This window comes from Furipterus horrens, unplaced genomic scaffold (assembly GCF_987537825.1).
Source record: "Furipterus horrens unplaced genomic scaffold, mFurHor1.1.pri manual_scaffold_2, whole genome shotgun sequence".
In the NCBI taxonomy this organism is placed as follows: Eukaryota; Metazoa; Chordata; class Mammalia; order Chiroptera; family Furipteridae; genus Furipterus; species Furipterus horrens.
In genome coordinates, this window is record NW_028327172.1 from 2,674,585 (window position 1) to 2,692,533 (window position 17,949).

The 17,949-nt window shown below is 60.4% G+C and overlaps 1 protein-coding gene across 4 annotated transcripts in view; it reads right to left on the minus strand.

Moving 5' to 3' along the window:
* Positions 1 to 2,272, minus strand: part of ANO1 (anoctamin 1) — a 128,547-nt gene extending 126,275 nt beyond the window's left edge. For 2 of the 4 annotated variants that reach the window (XM_090257278.1, XM_090257271.1), the window contains exon 1: positions 1,959 to 2,272. In XM_090257278.1, coding sequence (XP_090113404.1) covers positions 1,959 to 2,016 — 58 coding nt within the window. In that variant the 5' untranslated portion in view covers positions 2,017 to 2,272. The remainder of the gene's footprint in view (positions 1 to 1,958) is intronic. The other 2 variants (XM_090257300.1, XM_090257287.1) reach the window with 1 other exon arrangement.
* Between the last annotated feature and the right edge of the window lie 15,677 nt (positions 2,273 to 17,949).

Below are 17,949 nucleotides of genomic sequence, written 5' to 3' on the forward strand. Positions count from 1 at the left end.
GCGCCGGCTGTTCCCCTTGCCCAGAATGCTGTCCCCCCTCTTCCCCCATCGGCGAGGGCCTACCTGGCCACCCCATTTAGGATCGCCCTTGTTCTGTTTCCACTTTTCTTCAGGAGACACGTTGCTAAGGCAGCAAATGAGATATTTAACGAGGTCTTTTTGACCGTCAAGAAAGCTTTCCGAGGGCCACGCCTTGGTCTGCTCTGTCCCTTGCTGTGTCCCAAGGCCCGAGGGCCCTGGGTCAGACACCCAGCCACTGTCACAGTTTGTGGGACAGGCAAACGAAGGGCTCAGGAGACAGCGCTCTCCTATCCCTGCCCAGTGGGCAGAACAGCAGCGGGCCAGGCTCCAGGTCCTGTCCTGCCGTGCGTCGGCGGCTTGACCTTGAGTGATTGCTTCAGGCCTCGGTGTTCCCATCCATAAAAGGGGGAAACGGCAGGGTCTCCCGCGGACAGTGCGCGAGGGCAGCCCGCGAGGGCGGAGTAAGAGGGCTTCCGCTCGGGCGCCCAGCAAGTGAGTGCTCTGTGCTCGGCCTCCGCCTGTCCCTCCCTCCTCTCCTGCCCCCTTCCCTCCTTTCCTTCTCCCCTCTGTGGCCAGGAGGCCCTCGGGGGAGAGGGGCACAGGGGTCATCCCGACAGGGCTTTGCGGGATAAACAGGAGTGCGTCAGGCTGTGGACCTGCCACCTCCACCTGCCCTTACAGAAGGCACAGACTCTGGGCTTGTGAACAAATGGCTTTTGAATAAATAATGAAGGAGCCGGTGAAGAAGCCATTGATTGCTCAGGGGCCTGAGGGTGAGCTGGTCCTAGACACTTCGAAGGCGTCAGGCATGACTCCACATCTGGATCTCAGGGACCCCGCTTATTTCAAGGAAGTCACGCGAGACGGGCGGTCTGGCCAGGCCCCCCGGGCTGGATTCTCCAGCCGCCCCCTTTCCTCCAGCGCCTCTTGCCTCTGTCCTCCGGCCAGCAGGACCTTCTCGGTCCCTCCTGGGCCCTTAATCTGATGAGCACACAGTGTCACTTCTAGAAAGAAGCCAAACCGGGCTGTTTATAAAACAGACATCAGGATGAGTCTCCTTGGAAATCCAAAAAAAAAACAGGGGGTGGGGAGGGGAGAGGGAGGAAGACATAACGAAAGGGGGGCTTCCCAGGCTGCACTCGGCGGCTCTGGGCCCCAGCTGGAGGAGGCATTGCAAGCAAAGGCACAGGGTCCTAACCTGGGGGCTCGGGGCGGGGGGGAGCTCAGCCAGGCCACTCAGTGCGTGGAGTGCAGCTGCAGCCCGTGGCCCGGCCCCGCTTCCCCCAGGTTTACTTAATAACCCCTGAACTGGGAGGGGAGATCGTCCAGGAAGCATTGCTTGGGTCATTTATTTTAAAATTATTGGTATAAAAATATCCAGGGTCGTGATTTATGGGCAGGGAGAGGCCCAGGAAGTGAGGGAGTCCCCCTCCCAGCTTGTCCCCGCTTCATTTCTCCCCCTCCCACCCCCAGCCCAGTCCGTCCGCAGTTCCCATTATGACTTCGCGTCATAGTAGTTACTTTATATCGCAAACAAATCTCCAGAACAGCACGGAAATATGTGTATTAATAGCACCTATAAAAACATCCGAAATCCTTCCATCCACCCGGCGGTGGACGCGGTTTGGCTGGGGGATGCTCTCCAGGGACTGGGAAGCCTCCAGGCGGCCCAGCGGTGGCCCTGGGGTGCGTGCCCCACCCCCAGCCCCAGCCCAGCCCGCGGTCCGACTGCCGTCTGTTTGGGGGTGCCCTCAGTGACCTGGGACCGCCAAAAGTACACTCCTCACCCAGGAGGAGCGCAGGGGACGGTCCTTGCCAAGGAGACTGGGGTCCCCGTTCCCGCCCCTCGTGTGCCCCTCAGTCCTGGGGAAGCCGCCGGGGATGCGACCCTCGCTCCCTCCCTTCCCACCCCTCTCGCACCGCGCCTGGGTACTCACGGGCGGCAGGGTCTTCCTTGGGGGACAGCCCCTCCAGGTCGATTTCGCCCTCCAGCATGGCTCCGCTCACTGCCCGGCTCCAGTGTGCCCGGGCGCACGGGGTCCAGGAGAGGGGGTGACCTGGTCTTCGAGGGCTCTGAGAGCCCGGGTCCGAGCCCAGCTGGTCAGGGACAGTCCCCTCCTCTCCAGACGCAGGACACGAAGCGATGCGCGCCGGAGCTTGGTCGCTCTGGCGCACCGCGGCGCCTCTCCGCCCCCTCGGCTTTTTGGGCTGGGGGTCCCGGGTCAGCCTCCTGTCCCTGGGGCCTACCTGCGGGCGCCGCCCTCGCCCCGCCCCGCGCGCAAATCGACTCCCCCGCGGTCACCCGGACAGGGAGCCAGCGAACGAGCCAGGGGACGCTGGAGAAGAACAGCCGCGGTGCTCGGCCGGCGGGTCCGGCCCGCCCCCGCCTTCCCTCCGCCGGCGCGTCTCCACGGGCTCGGCCCGTCTTATCAGCCGCGGCCGCCAGCGGGGCCCTGCGCGGAGTGCCCCCCAGCTAGGCCGCCAGGGGAGGGTGCCCACTGGGGGAGGGGCTGGGTTGAAAGGCACCGCATGGGGCGATTCCGCGGGTGGCCCGTCCAGCGCCAGTGAGCGCACCCCGCCCCGCCCCCAGGCGGCAGGACCCTAATACATCCCTCTCTCAACTTGCCCAAGAGGGGGAGGCGAAGTCCTTGCATGTCAAGGAGAACTAGAGGTCACAGGGCAAGTGCCAGCCTGAACTTGGACCCCAGCCTAGGAAGAACTTGGAATCTGGTAAAGAGAGAACTGCCCCCCACACCGGAGAAAAGTCCTGTTGTAGGGTTCCAGCTACCTGAGAGTAGGAAATCTGGGCCAGGGGTGCAGGGGCCTCTGACCCACATCCGCCACAGGCTCTGGGCGGGCGCAGGGGCTGCACCAGCCTTGTCTGTGTGCCAGAGGCTGGGTCTGGACCACTCAGCATCCTCCCTGGAGGCAGAGAGCCACAGGGGACCCCTCCTGGGTCTGCACGCACCTCACACCCAGGACACCACAACTAGATCCTATAAGTGCTGAGCAGAACCGCCTGAAACAAATTGCCCAATTAAGCTGCTCCCCAACCACAGCACAGCAGTGGCGGGATGGGGCAGCCTGCGTGACATTTCCAAAGGTCACCTCACACTTTCTGTGCCACCAGGAGGAGGTCGGCTGGTGCTGGGAGCCCCACATTGCCTGCCAGGTGAACACGCCGCAAGCCACCGGCCTCAGTTGGCCCCTGCGGAGACAGACCCAGCCACCCGTGGGGACAGGCCATGTGGCCGTGGGGGCTACCCGCCTGACCCACTCAGGCCTGCGGGACCGGCACCACACACCCTGCTCTGGGCAGAAACTCTCCTGGTGGCAGCGAAACCACAGAGAAATGTCTCTGGCCCAGAATGTGCTTCCCTGCCCCCCCCCCCCCCCGGTGTGCTGCGTACAGAGGGGAGACCCAAGTGCCCTTCCTCCGGACGGGTCAGGGTGAGCGGCCACCTGCTGCTGTCTTTATACTCATCCCTCAGTCTGGACGAAGAAATTGGGAGGCGAGGCACCAGGTGAGGCTTCTTAGCCTCCACGGAGGAAGCTCACCTGTGAAGGGTCTGCCAAGAAGCCCCAGACACCTGCCCCAGGAGGGCAGAGTGGGGGCCACGGGAGGCTCTCACAGCCTGTGCACTGGCCCAAAGCCGTGCTGTGCAGGAATAGAGATAGAAGCTCATTTTTCTTGGAAGGGCCAGATAGCCGGCGTGATGTATAGCGAGAGCTCAGTTGTGTAAATACACAGCAAATTTTAGAATTCTAACCCCTGGAATGATGAACTATAAACCGAAAAGGCTGAGGGGGGAAAAATGTAAATACGCCCTGGGCTATTTTTACCCGCATTGTTTACCTTTCTGGGCCAGGGACGGGTGGTGGTACCTTTAGCCAGCTTTAAACTGCACATCATTTAATGCATTATTATTAGCAGAAATATGTTAACCAGCCATTAATAGACGTTGATTCATTCCGATGGAAACCATTTTCCTCCTTTTCATTCTCTTGGCTCTGATTTGGTTGTGAGCTGATGAAACCCTCCAGCCGCGTCCGACACATGCAGAAGAGCCGGTAGCAGACCGAGGCTGCTGAAGCAGCTATTTCGTGCTGCCCAGTTTAAAAACATGTTTTAGTAAGTACCCGAACCAGCTCATTTTTTACAAAGATGGGTTTCGGCTGCTATTTTGGGGAGTGTGGCCGGGTGAGGAGGGTGCCAGGCTGGGGGGAGTTGGAGCTCCCACGTGGCCTGAGCGGGGACTGAGCCTGGGGAGGAGATGGGACACTTGGGCCCCAGCCGCCCTCCAGGGAGCCCCACGAGGCGGCCAAAAGAGTCTGCGTGTGCGCCAGGAGATGTTTATGTCAAAAGCAGACTGGGGCAAGCGGACTGGCGCGGGGAGGTGGCACGCCTGTCCTCACGGCCACAGCCATTCATTACAGGACACAGCAATCACGCCACACAATGCTTATAATCATGGAAAATGGTTTCCCTTTCCGGGGAGGTGGCAAGTCGGGGAGAGGAGGCGGCTCCCAGCAAGGCTGGGGCCGGCCCACGTTTAAAGTAGGCTTTGGAGGGGGACAGGCTGAACCCTCCCAGACACCAGGGCCTTATCAGGCTCTGAACTTGCCCCTGATGCAGGGCCACCAGCAACAGCATGCAAGTCCCCGCTGCTGCTCAGGAGCCAGTCAGAGGCCGCAGCTGACTCAGCCAGCAGGGCGTCACCGAGCCAGGAGCCACCCCCTCTGCAGCCCTGTCAGTGTGTCCCCTGCACTAACCCAGCCCTTGGATAAATCAGGAGATGCCCAAAGTGTCATTTGCAACCTGCCCCCACTGTCACTCGCCCCCAGCGCAGGAACAGGTCACGGCTCACTTCCATACTGACTTCTCACAGTCTTAGAAAGCCTGTTTTCAGTGCAACCCGGTTCTTGGAGCACCTGCCAAGGGTGGTGCCCGGCTCAGGACTGGCAGAGGGTGGGGCTGCCAGTGAGCAAGGTGAGGCCCCAGGCCCCCGGAGCAGGCGCACAGTGGCGGGAGAGAAGCCAGGTGGCGGAGGGCATAAGTCCGCGGCCTCGCAGGGGAACAAGGCGGCAGGAGCCCCACCGCAGAAGCTGCTCTTTGGGGCTTCGTTTGTGCATCTGTGGGAAGGGCCTTGGCTGCAGCTGCCTCCCGGGGGTTTTGTGAAGCTGTAGAGGGAACCCAGCTTCCCTCCCAGAACCTGGCTCTCATAAGTGCTGGCCTGGAGGGTGTCACCGCTTACTGTGTGTGACATCCTCCGGCGGCCTGGCAGGGCCTGGGGCATGCTGGCAGCAAAGAGCAGCGGGGAGTGGGCTGCGGCCCCTGACCTGGGGACCGCGGGGGGCTGGGCTGCTCTGGGTTGAGGGTGGCACAGAGGTGGGGGGAGGGGCAGGAGCAGGCCAGCCTGGCAGGGGTGGGGTGCAGTGAGCTCTGAGTTGGAAGGCAGGGTGTGGGCAGACCCCAGGCCTGGCAGCTGCACTGAGCAGGACTGAAAACATATTTTAAAAACTGTATTCAGGTGGAAGCCACATAACATAACACGGGCCACTGTGAAGCCCCGACGCAGTGGCACTTAGGACATGCACGGTCTTGTGCAGCCATAACCGCTGTCCAGTTCTAGAACATTTCCAGCCCCCAGAGCACAGCCCCATGCGGTCAGGCGCCGCTGCCCTGCCCTGCGCCCTGCCTGTTGGCTCGTCTGTCCTGGGCATGTCGTACAGCCTGCGGGCTCATACAGCTTGTGGCCCTCGTGCCCCGCTCTCCTGGCATCTTCCTGCCACCATCTACAGCGGCCCTGACATCCCTCCGCGCTGTGTATCAGGACCGCACTTCCTCCTGTGGCTGAGGGGTGCTCCGTCTGTGACCGCGGCACGGTTGTCTGCCCACCCCTCCGCTGATGAGCCCTTTCCAAGGGGTCCCACCAAGGGGTCCTTCAGCAGCCCGAGGGTCCCTGGCGAGGCTGGGCAGAGGGTACAGTGGCTGTGTCGTGCAGACAGCCACGGAGGCGGGGGGCCGGGGACCAGGCAGCGAGCAGTGAGCCGGGAAGGGCCGGCCCAGCCTTCCCACAGCGGGCACGCGAGGCAGCTGCTTACAGCCGAGGCCAGGGCTCCGAGGTGGGCGGCAGGTGTTGGAGCTGACGAGCCCGCGCTCACGCCGAGGACCGGCTCCCCGTCCAGGGGCCACACCTGCAGCGGGGCTCGTGGACGCCAAGGTCGGCGGCTGCCTGGGCTTCCCCTCGTGGTCTGCTCATTCCCCGCGTGCGCAGCGGGCATCTCCTGTGCGCTGGGCCTGCTCTAGCGCGCTGTAAAACCGGCTCTCCGCGGTTTGTGCCTGTGTCGTTCCAGCTTTACAGATGAGGAAACTGAGGCTCAGGGAGGGGGAATCACATGCGCGGCATCACATCGCCATCGGGGTGGGAGCTGGGACTCAGACCCAGGCCCTCTGGCTCCGGAGTCTGTGGCCGAGCTGCATCCTCCCAGCTTCCCGAACCAGAACTCTGTCCCCATGGAACTGTGACCCCCGACCCTGCCCCCAGCCCCTGGCGGCGACCGCCCTGCTTTCTGTCTCTATGAATCTGACTCTCCCAAGGATCTGCTATGAGTGGGATCACACGGGGTTTGTCCCTCGGAGTCTGGCATTTTCCACGTAGCCCAGAGTTGTGTGCATCCATGTGGTGGTGGGTTTCAGAATTTCTGGGTTGTTGTCTTTTTTTAAGGCTCATCAAACTTGATGTGTAAAGAACCCCGTATTGCTACTGGAAATGGAAAAATGAGATTCATTGGCCATAAACAGAAGGATAGTTTAATAGGACACCATAAAAACAACAACGTTCGCTTCGACCTGGGGGCGCTGCCTGGGGGGCGGGAAGGGGACCCCCGAGCCAGGATGTTGCCACTCAGCAGGAGGCCCAGGTGGCAGAGTGGTGACAGACCTCCTGGCCCCAGGCCGAGACCGTGTCCTGGGCACGCTCCGAAAGTCCTCAGGAGGCCTGCACACTGACTGCACCCCACGCCCCGCCGTGTGCTGCGGCCCCCGCATGGCACGAGACCTCGTGCCGCCTGAAATCAGCCCCCGAGCACTGACGGAAGTGGGTTTGCAGGGCACCAGGGGCTGCGGGCCGCTCTCGGGGAAACACCCACAAGAGCAAGGGTCCGTCTGCATCACGCAGCTTTTGTGGGGTGGCACGGTGGCCCTGTCCCCTCTGCGGTCTCGCTTTTAGGAGCAGGCGGGGGCTGCGGGCTCACGGGTCTGGGATTAAGTATTCACGCTGCGTCAATTTTAGCTGTTACCTCAAACTCGTGAGGCAAGGCGTGTTATTTCCGCTCACGGCTGAGGAAACTGCTCCCCGGGGAGGCGGAATGGCTTTTCCTGGTCCATAGCCCTTGTAAGTGGCAGACCCAGGAGTCCAACCCAAGAGCAACTGATTCTAGAACTTTCCTCTTGTCCACTTGCGAAGCGCTCCGGCCTGCCTCACTGTCCCAGCCTCTGTCTCTCTAGAGTAGGAATCGGCGAGGCTGGGCCCCGCATACCAGCCGCAACCCGTCATTACAGAGCAATGGGAAGGCTACGGAAACCGCAGGGAGAGCCCCGTCTCGTCCTCCGGGCGCGGGGCTCCTCGGCGCCTCCTCCGCCTTCCGCCCGCTCGTCTGTTTGCGGGGTGAAGACCGGGCCGCAGTCTTCCAGGAATGACTAGCATCTCGTGGCCCGTGTACCCTCCGAGGCTGCCCAGATGGCTTGAGTTTTCGGAATTAAAGGGACTCTAATTAATGGTGAAAATATTTATGCCCCGAGCTCCATCGGAGAACACACAGCCTGGTTTAGTCAGAGCAAACAAGGCCGAGGCCATGGCCTTGGCGGCACACCAGAGGCGGGGTGACCGGCTCCGGGTCCGTTTTTAAGCTCTTCGAGGGGGGCGGGTTTCTAGAGACAGGCCCGTCTATAATTCAGCACACCTGGCGGCTCTTTTCCCCTAAAGGCCTACGTGCCATTCAGTCTTCTCAGCAGAGAGACAGCCAGCGTCCTCCAGGAACGAAACGCCTCCCCAGAGAAGGCTCGCTTCCCGTGCGCATATTTGGAAATAAAGCCGAGCGTGCCGTCTGCAATCGGCAGGGGCATCTGCTCCTTGGGGCCCGGGCCTCTTTCAGGTGCGTCACCAATGAAAACGCTAGACGCTGCCATCCGAGCAGAGGGTCTGCCTGGGAGACGGGCCCATCTGCGGCGTGGGTGGCCTGCGGGAGGACCGGCCACTCGGGCCTTTTGCACAAGGGAGCATTTTGCCCTGAGTGCCTCCCTTGTCCTCCTCTTCTGTGTGGGTGGCTGGGGTGACGATTCCCAGGGAAAGGGAACACGGGGTCAGGCTGCCCTTGGGGACGCTGCTGCCCGCCTCCGCTCCCGGGACCCTCAGCGGGCTCCTCGGGTGTCCCGTGGACCGTGTCCCCTGAGGAGCGACTGCAGCCGCCCCAGGAGGAGACTGTGCACAGACCCCCCTCCCCGGCGCGGTGACGCTTTCCCAGACATTCAAAGGGAACCTGAGAGGGCGGCCGGCCTCGCCCCCGATTGTCCGCCGAGGGCTGGGAGCACCGCGCCGCTGGGTCCATGCGCCCTGGGTGTGGGGTGCACGGAGCCACAGTCCTCTCGGGGGCCGCCCGCCGAGAAGTGGGTGTCCTTTGTCCTCCCAAAGCACAGGGAAAGGCATGTCCCCAGGCCACCCTGTGTCCCATTTACGACGCATTTGGTGGAAAAATCTCCCTCAGCCCAGGGCTGCGCGTGCTGGCCTGCCGCTCCAGTCTGCTGTGGCGTGGCCCCTGGGAAAGGGTGACCCTGTCACCCACCCCGCTCACACTGAGCTCTCAGTACTTCTGCCCAAAGCCCAGGCTGGCCCCCCGGCCACGCTCGGCTCGGGAAACGTGCGGCTGGTGTTCCAAACCCGAGACAAGGCCGCGGGATGGCCCTGCCTGCAGCTGCCCGGCCGCGCGCTTCCCGTTTCTCCGGTCTTTGACAGTGGCGTCATTTGGGCTGCAAGCACCTCTCCCAGCCTCTCCTGTGGGCACGGGGAGGGCTCACCTGCCCCGGGGTTGGTCTGACCACTCGGGGGGCTCCCCGAGCTGGTTTGGGCCCCTCTTTTCACTTCTACTGAAAGGGCTTAGTACCATTTGGGGTGTCCCACTCTGGACGCTGAGTCCGTCACACTCTGAGAAGCAGGACAGGGAGGGGAGGGGAAGGGTCCCCCGGGCCCATGTCTTGGCTGTGCGGCTCACTGTGGCCCCCTGCCTGGCCTTCTCGAACTCGCCCGCGGTGCGGGGATGGCAGCAGGGAGCTCCCACGTGAGGGGGACGCGCCTGCGGTGAGGCTTTGTGTGGGGTGTGGCCCGGCACTGTGCTGGCCTCCACGCACCTGGGCTGCTGCGGGCCTGTCTCCGTGTGCGTGGTCAGGGACCGCCGCGAACAGGGGGCTCGCTCGTCCCATGTGGGTTGCGTGGGTCAGCTCAGCTGCCTGACAAATGCCACAGATGGCGGCTTGAACCACAGACACTCACTGTCCCCGTCCTGGAGGCTGGAGTCCGAGACCCAGGTGTCTCAGGACCGGCTCCCCCCGAGGCCTGGCTCCTGGGCCGTCCTCTCCCTGTGGCCCCACACGGCTGTCCCTCTGTGTGTGTCTGTGTCCCCATCTCTTCTTACAAGAACCCCAAGCACGTTCGATTACGGCCCTTCTCAGTGGCCCCCTTTTCCCTTAACCGCTGCTGGAGGCCCCGTCTCCAAACATAGTCACATTCTGAGGTGTTGGAGTTAGGAATTCAACATACGACATTTTTTTTGGCGGCGGGGGTGGGGGGGGTGAATTCAGTCCCAGCAGGGTGTCATGAAAGAGCGATTTCAGAGGTGTGGGTCAGGGGGAAACTGACCAGCGGCGATGAGGCCCCGGGACCTAGCAGCACTGGGGACAATCCCGGGAGGGCAAGGAGAGAGGGTGGGACAGGGCCAGAGCCCGGTGGCTGGGCTGGAGGACAGGGCTGCCTGGCGGGAGTGGCCAGAGAACAGACACCCAGCATCTCTGTCCTCCGGCCCCAATGGCTGGGTGTGTCCAGAAGGTGGTGGGGACAAGTGGATGCAGTCTGCAAAGCTCCCCCAGCCCAGAGCAGAACAGGGTGGCGAGGGAGCCGGGCTACAGAGGCCCTGGCACCGTGTCTGAGTGCTTGACCCCAGCCGCCTGGACAGCTTCATAAACCAAACAGGCAGAGCAAACTAAAACAAACAAACCGGCCTCCGCCCCGTCCCGCCACCAGCAGGGCCTGAATGAACCATCTAAAGGACGGGTCAGCCCACCTGTAGAGGCCCAGCCTCCCGCGGGCTCCGGGGAAGGGCGTGGGTGTGGGAGCAGGGAGGCTGCAGGGCAGGTCATGCAGGAGAGCACGCAACAGCCCACGCCTGCCCTGCCTGGTGAACCCCACAAGACATTTCCCGGGGCCAAAGGAGGGGGCCGCCCCTTGGGGCCCCGAATCACCCACGAGTCTCTGGGCTAAAGGAGCCCAGGCCAGCCCCGCAGGGGGGATTGTGGGGCTGCCCTCAGGGCCCCTCTGCTCCCTAGGCAGGACCACCCAGAAGAAAGAGTGCATTCGTGGAGTGCATGGGACTACGTTCAGGCCCGTGGGAACGAGCGGACGTGTGAGGGCCCCGTCCAGGGAGGGTTAGGGTGCAGCCTTTGGCTTTGCGCTTCCTGCACGGGAACGCAGATTTGAGGGCACCGCGAGAGCGGCCATCCTGGGCTCCGAGGCCGAGCCTCTGTTGAGCGTGGCAGCGCCGTCTGAGAGGGCCCTGGGTCTCGGATGACTTTGCGAAGCCCCTACCAGTCCTGGAATCCTGAGGTGCCCACCTCTAGGCTCATACGAGAGAAAATGACTCCCACCTTTTTAAAGATTGCTGCTGCCCCAGCACGGGCCTCGCCTGGGCCTCCTCTCCCTACAATGTGGCTGTTCATTCAGCTCCTTCAGGGTGACAGAGAGGAAGGAACGTCCCCAGAGAGGGCGCGTGAACCGTCCGAGGTCACAGTCCTCTCACATCAGCAGGTCACTTCAGACCCACGTGAAATCACTGCTAAAGTGTGCGGCCCCTGCCTCCAGCGTGCGGGCCACGACCGAGGCCCAGAGAGCATTTCCCAGCAGGAGGGTCACACAAGGACTAGCTGACGAGGCTGGTGGCACTTTGAAGGCCTGGGCCACTGTGGCTGCTGTCGGCCCAGCCATGCCGCGCTTCTCTGAGGACATGCTGCAGGGCCCAGGTGTGCGATCCCGTGGCCCTGAGGCAACCCGGCCCTGGAAGGTCAGCCTCCGGGCCAGGGGGGTGCACCCCTCCATCGAGCCCTGGCCAAGCTTCAGATGGGCGGCCTCACCCATCTGGGTTTCCCTGGGGGCGAGACGTCCCTATGGCCTCCTTCCCTCTCTCTTCCTCTTTGTCTGCATTTCCTAGGTCCTCACAAGGACCCGAGGAGGGGAGACAGCACTCACCCCGCCACCTCCCTGCCGTAGGGTCCCCCGAGGCTGCAAGCTGCCTCCTCCCCTAACCCCGATAGCCCGCAGCAGCACCGCACAGCCCGTCCTCTGGGTGAAGCGAGGCCAGGTTCACGTTGGGGTCGGATGCTTGGGCCTCCCTCTAGAGAGGAAATAGAGGTGGCACCCGGAGGGAGGCCGTCCCCAGCTGCCAGGCCAGACAATGAGCGCCGCCCGGGAAAACGCTGCCTGCCGTGTGCTGCCGGTCCTTCCAAGGGTCCTCTGTGCTGGGGACAGGCCACATTACAGAAGAGGGAGCTGGGAGCTGGGAGGCTGGGGTGCCCCGGGCCATGGCCGTGAGGCCGTCTCGGCACCGGGATTGAGCCCAGCCTCAGACCGGAGCCCGGGGCCTCCCAATCGCCCTTTCTGCCCTAGGAGGGAAACCGTGGGTCCAAGGTGGCAGCTGGAGGGGGAGAGCAGCTTCTCACCGTCCCTTGCCAGGGACCACCCCCCCCCCACACCCCGCTGTCCCTATGCTCCTTGCTGCTGCATGGCTGTCCAGCAGCCTGCAGTGCAGCCTGCAGGCACCAGAAGAGGCTCATATTCACCTTATTTAGACTAGCGTGTGATTGACTGATACATGTCTGACTGTCTCCCTTTAGAGATGCCGACATTATTATCGAGGGCTCCGAGAACCTTGAGCATAGTGACAAAGGAACAAAGACCGAAGGACGCACCTCCCAACAGCATAACGAGGCGTTCTTTCAAGGGACCCCCTCCACTTCCAGCCCGGGGCTGCCAGAAGGAAGGGACTTAGGTCCAGGTCAGAAGTCCATGGTCTGCGCCGTTAGCATAGGAGCCTTACTCACGATGCAGCTCCTGGACAGGACTGCCACCCAGGAAGTGCTCCTGGGAGAGGCGGATGCTGTGTCTGAACCTGCAGATGGCCCTGCTTGCCCCCTCCAGGTGCAGATGGCGCAGAACCCTGCACCCCAGCCCTTCCCTGAGAGGTCCCCCGTGGCAGCCTCCCTGTCCTGCCTGCCTTCGCCCTGTCATTAGACAGCCCACATGTCGGCTCTGAGATGGGGGACATTTCCCAGAATCCCCAGCCCCCTCTCCACCCCTGGGCACCAGGCTGGCCCTCCTGCCTGGAAAGGGAGGGACTCCACCTTATCGAGGACAATGACAGAGCGGTGCCACCACATCTGTCGCTGAGCAGCCATGGGCCACTGAGGAGGAAATGGGTTCTCGGACAATCTCAGTGTAGGGATCTCAACATTTTGGCAAAACTTTGTTGCTATTTGAGGGCTTCTCTGTAAACATGTGATTGCTCAATTCACATTCCTCCTTCCTCTGTCCTGACTCTCAGGCACTTTCAGAACAAACCCAAAATTAAATATAGTCCTTTTCCAGCTAATTCATTCAGTTTTGCAAATCCTCACTCTGCCCCCCTCTGCCCTTGGAACTTGTCTCCCAGAGGGGGCCAGAGGGCCCCAGAGACAGAGGGTCATTCCTGGGGGGTGTTCCAGCTTTGGCCAAGGAAGTCCCTGGGAAGGCAGCTATCCCATAGACTCTGACCTCTGACCTATAACCTTTGAGGTGGAGCACAGAGTGGGGGGGCACTGAGAACTACCCCCTGCCCGTTCTGTCCTACAGGAGAGGATGCCCCACCTCCCGCCCTAGAGTTCCCTTTGGAGGCTCAGGGAGGTGAGCCAGCTTCCTCATTCACTCACTCATTCACTCACTCACTCATTCATTCATTCAGTCACTCATTTGTTCACTCATTCACTCACTCAGTCACTCATTCATTCACTCACTCATTCATTCACTTATTCATTCGCTTACTCATTCTTTCGCTCACTCATTCATTCACTCACTCACTCGTTCATTCACTCACTCATTCACTCACTCACTCACTCATTCACTCACTCATCCACTCAGTCACTCATTCACTCATTCATTCACTCACTCATTCATTCGCTTACTCACTCATTCATTCGCTTACTCATTCTTTCGCTCACTCACTCATTCATTCACTCAGTCATTCATTCACTCACTCATTCATTCACTCACTCATTCATTCGTTCACTCGTTCATTCACTCTGTCACTCATTCATTCATTCCCTCACTCATAAGGACAGAGGCTGGGGTTAGTCTTGGACTTGGTGGCTGAACTCCCATGAGATGAGAGGAAGGCTCTGTTTCAGGAATGCCCTCTTCCCTGCTCCAAAGTGTTCCCAGCTGGTCCCTGATGCCAGGAAGGCCCTTCAAATGCCCCCCCTTTCTGAACAGGGTGCCCTCTTTTAGGATCAAAAGCAGGATGCTAAGGTGGGGAGACCAGCACAAGTGGTTCCAGTCTGCCTGGCAAGACGTGAGAGACCCCACCTGCCTGGTCCGGCAGACGGGAGCCACGCCCTGCATGGCGCTCAGAGCAGAATCTGCTGCCCCGCTGGAGGCCGAGGCCCAGAGTTAGAAGCCTGGGACCACAGGGAGGAACAGGGCGGGGCTGGGGCCATGCCCCGTCACCAGGTCCCCTCTTGTGCGCAGGACGGCTTAGCGGTTGCAAGAGGAGGCTCAATAGAGAGGCCGTCACTCACAGCCTGATGCCACCAGCTGACTTGGGGGTGACTTCCTCTCTGGGCCTCAGCCTTGCCTTTTATGTGAAAGGGGACCATGCAGTACTCTAAGCCCCTGTGCTTAGAGCCCTTATCACCCCTCGAGTGTTTCCCCACCAAGCCCTTGAGGGTGGACATCATCGTTAGCCCCATTTTACTGACGAGTAAGCCAAGGCGCAGAGAGGCGAAGCAAGCTCCCCCAGGCGGCCGAGCTGGAGCGAGAGCTGGGGTCTAACGCGGGGTCTGGCCGGCCTCAGAGGGCCCCGTGAGTCTCGGACGATCTTGCCTGCAGGCTCACCTGGGCGTCCTACACACAGGTAGCGCCTGATACAGGCCGTGCGGTGGTTCTCCACATAGGGAGGGGGCTTGTGCCTTCAAGGGGCATTGAGCAATGTCCCCAGATACATTCGTGGGTTGTCACCCAGAGGGTAGGGTATCATTGGCCCCTCATGGGTGGAGGCCGGGTATGCAGCTGAAACCTGATGGCACACAGGACGGCCCCCACGACAAGGGGACTCCAACCCCAGGTGCCACCAGCAGCGAGGTTAGGAGGCGCCTCGCATTGATGAACCCGCCGATGGGGCTGCCCACCCTGGGGGCACTTTCCCCAGCTGGGCTGGGCTGGCACCACCGGAAGCTGAGCTCCAGGGGCCCCCCTGTACCCTCCCTCCCAGGGTCTCAGAGGGCAGGCCAGGCTGGGCTGGCGGCGAGCGGCGCGCCTCGGGCCCCCCCCCCCCCGTGGACCCCGCCCGCTCCTTACTGGCCAGCAGAGGGTCCAGCGCTGTTCCCTCCATGTGAGCCGCTCCCGTGCCCTGGCCTTCAGTGGGCACCGGGTCCCTGGAGCAGGTCGGTCACCGTGGCTGCACGGTCACCTGTGCTGGAATCCTGGGCGAGGTGGCGGAGGCCACTCCTGAGGGAGAGCAGAGTTTGCAAAGTGAGTCAGCGGGCGAGAGTGTTCACAGCTCGGTGTTGCGCCTGGGTTAATTATTAATGTGCAGCTGGGACACCTCCCCAGGATCCCTGATGGCATCTGCCAGCCTTGACCACGGTCCTGCATGACCCCCCCATCAGGGCCCGGCTCAGAAGGGCTCAGTGCCCAGGGACCCGCTCTCGCTATCCACATGGCTTCAGCTCTGAAAGGTCGGGGTCGTTGAAGGAGGGGAGTCCCATTTCCCAGTCCTCACTAAGCCCCGGACCGGCAATGGACCCTTCAGGTCACCCTGCTATCCCTTCCCAAGCACCTCTTCTGTTCCCCAAGCTAGGCCAGGCACTCAACCTACATGCTCTCCTTGAATACAAAGGTCTTTTTGGGAAGAGTCCAGCCATTGTTAATGTAATGAGAACAGTTTGCGTGACATTGATGTAACGTGGCAGCCAAGGAGGGTGGACTGGAATGCACATGCGTGAACAATGGCAACTTCACTGTACTGGTCAGTGGGGGTGGTAGACGCTGTTGAGTGAGCACGTGTGCTGTGTGGCTGTCACATTCAGAATGACTGAGCGAGCAGAGCAACGAATCTGCATCCAATTTCGCGTTAAGCTTGAACGTTCCTCCATGGAAACTATTCCCATAATCCAGAAGGCCACAGCCATGGGCAGCTGGTGATGGGCAGCTTCATCACACCAACGCGCCGGCTCATACATCATATCTCATGCAGAGTTTTTCGGTAAAACATCAAACTATCCAGGTGACTCAGCCCCTCTACAGCCTAGACTCGGTGCCCTGGGTCTTCTGGATTTTCCCAAAACTAAAATCAGCTTCAACAGGGAAGAGATTTCAGACCGTCAGTGAGATTTAGGAAAATATGACAGGGCAGCTGATGATGACTGGGAGAGCTGTGTGAGGTCCCAAGGTGCCTGCTTTGAAGGCGACTGAGGCGTCACTGTCCTGTGTACAATGTTTCTTGTATCTTGTATCTTCAATAAATACCTCCATTTTTCATATTCCCTGGCTGGATATCTTCTAGACAGATCTCATATTCTCACCAACCCTGCAAGCGAAGGGTTGTGGTCCCCATGTCCTGGGGGATGGGGGCGAGGCCTAGGCAGGTCTCTGTCCAGCGACAGGTCTGGTTAACAGCAAGGAAGAGAAAGAGCACATCTCTTCTCTTGGGGTCTCTGCTTCTCCAGTGACGAATGAGTGCCGTGCAGGGTTAAATGAAGGGAACCTGCAGAAAAGATGGGGCGCGGGTCTCTGAGTGCACAGCAGGCGCTCAATAAATGCAGCTGCTTCTCCTGTCCACGGGCCGTGTCTCAAGGCCAAGGGCCCTTGCCTGCTCCTCTCTCTGGTGTGTCAGCACGCGGCAGGTGTTGGATGAAGGGTCGCGTCAGGGGACATGGCCAAAGCCACAAGGTAGGACAGAGTCCCAGGCAGGTGGGTCTGAGTCCCTGGGTCCTGCCCCAGGGTATGATTCGTCCCCTGGGAAGTGAGCCACTTCCCGTAGGTGGGCAGGTGGGCAGCGGCCATCCCGGGGGTGGCCGCGGGGCACCTGCCACATGGGCTCCCCGCCACTGAGCCACCTGACAGGCCACCGCCGTGCAGATGACAGCAGAGCCCTGGCCGTGGTGACAGTGTGCCTGCTTGGCATTCACTCGTGTTGCCCTCCCGACTAGAGGCGGGGTGTGACGTTGGGACGCATGTGGTGGCTCGGTGAGGGAAGGTGGGGACACCGCCCTTGGTGGGTTGGGAGAAGCTCTGAGTGGCAGGGGACTTTTGGGGGTGGCAGGGCAGAAAAACTATGGGCTGATTGCTGTTGGCCTCCCCAGAAGTCAACTCTGGGCTCAAGCATTTCATTCTAAAGCTGGTCCTGGCTTGCCCGGCCGCTGCAGACCTGCCCCGCACAGCCTCAAGTGGCATTCAAGGGAGGCAAGTCAGAGGCTGCCCCCAGAGAAATGCAGTGATGTATGCGATTCATACATACTCACTCATTCATTCACGTAGTGTTTTACTCATTTATTTACTCATTCATTCAGTCTTCCATTCACTTATTCTTTCACATAGTCTTTGACACATTCACTTATTCACTCACTCATTCATTTAGTCATTCACTCATTTAGTCTTTCATACATTCATTCATTCACTTAGTCTTTTACTCACTCGTTTATTCACTCACTCATTCATTCATTCATTCACATAACCCTTCATTCACTTGGTCCTTCATTCACTTATTATTTCACTTAGTCTTTGACTCATGCAGCTATTTACTCATTCCTTCACTTAGTCTTTCATTTCTTCATTCATTCACCTATTATTTCACTTAGTGTTTGGATCATTTATTCACTCATTCATTCACATAGTCATTCATTCATTCACATAGTCATTCATTCATTCACTTCGTCTTTCACTCGCTCATTCTTTCACTTAGTCTTTGACCCATTCATTTATCCACTCACACACTTAGTTTTTCATTCCTTCATTCACTCTCACTCAGTCATCAACTGTTCATTATCCCCTCCAGAAAACATGTCCTGAGCGCCTAGAGGTCCCAAATGGGTGCTTTGGGGCAGAGAGCAGAGGTGAAAGTAGCCGGCTCCTGAGGCCAAAGGGCGCTGGGGTGGTGCAGAGGGCCGGGAGAACGACAGGTCGCAGAATTCCACTTGGAAGGGGGGACTGACACTCTCCTGCTGTCTGTCTTGTAAGGTCTGCCCTCCTCTGGTCTCTCCAGTGGCCACGCCCACAGCGCCAGTCGGTCTGTCCTGCCGAAGCCCCAGGGTCAGCATTTTCTTAGCTGCAGGTTGGGTGAGGCCACACGCAGGGCGCAAATGCCAGCAAGTTGAAGCTTTGTTTAGCGCTTAAAGCCTCCTAATGGGTTCCCAAC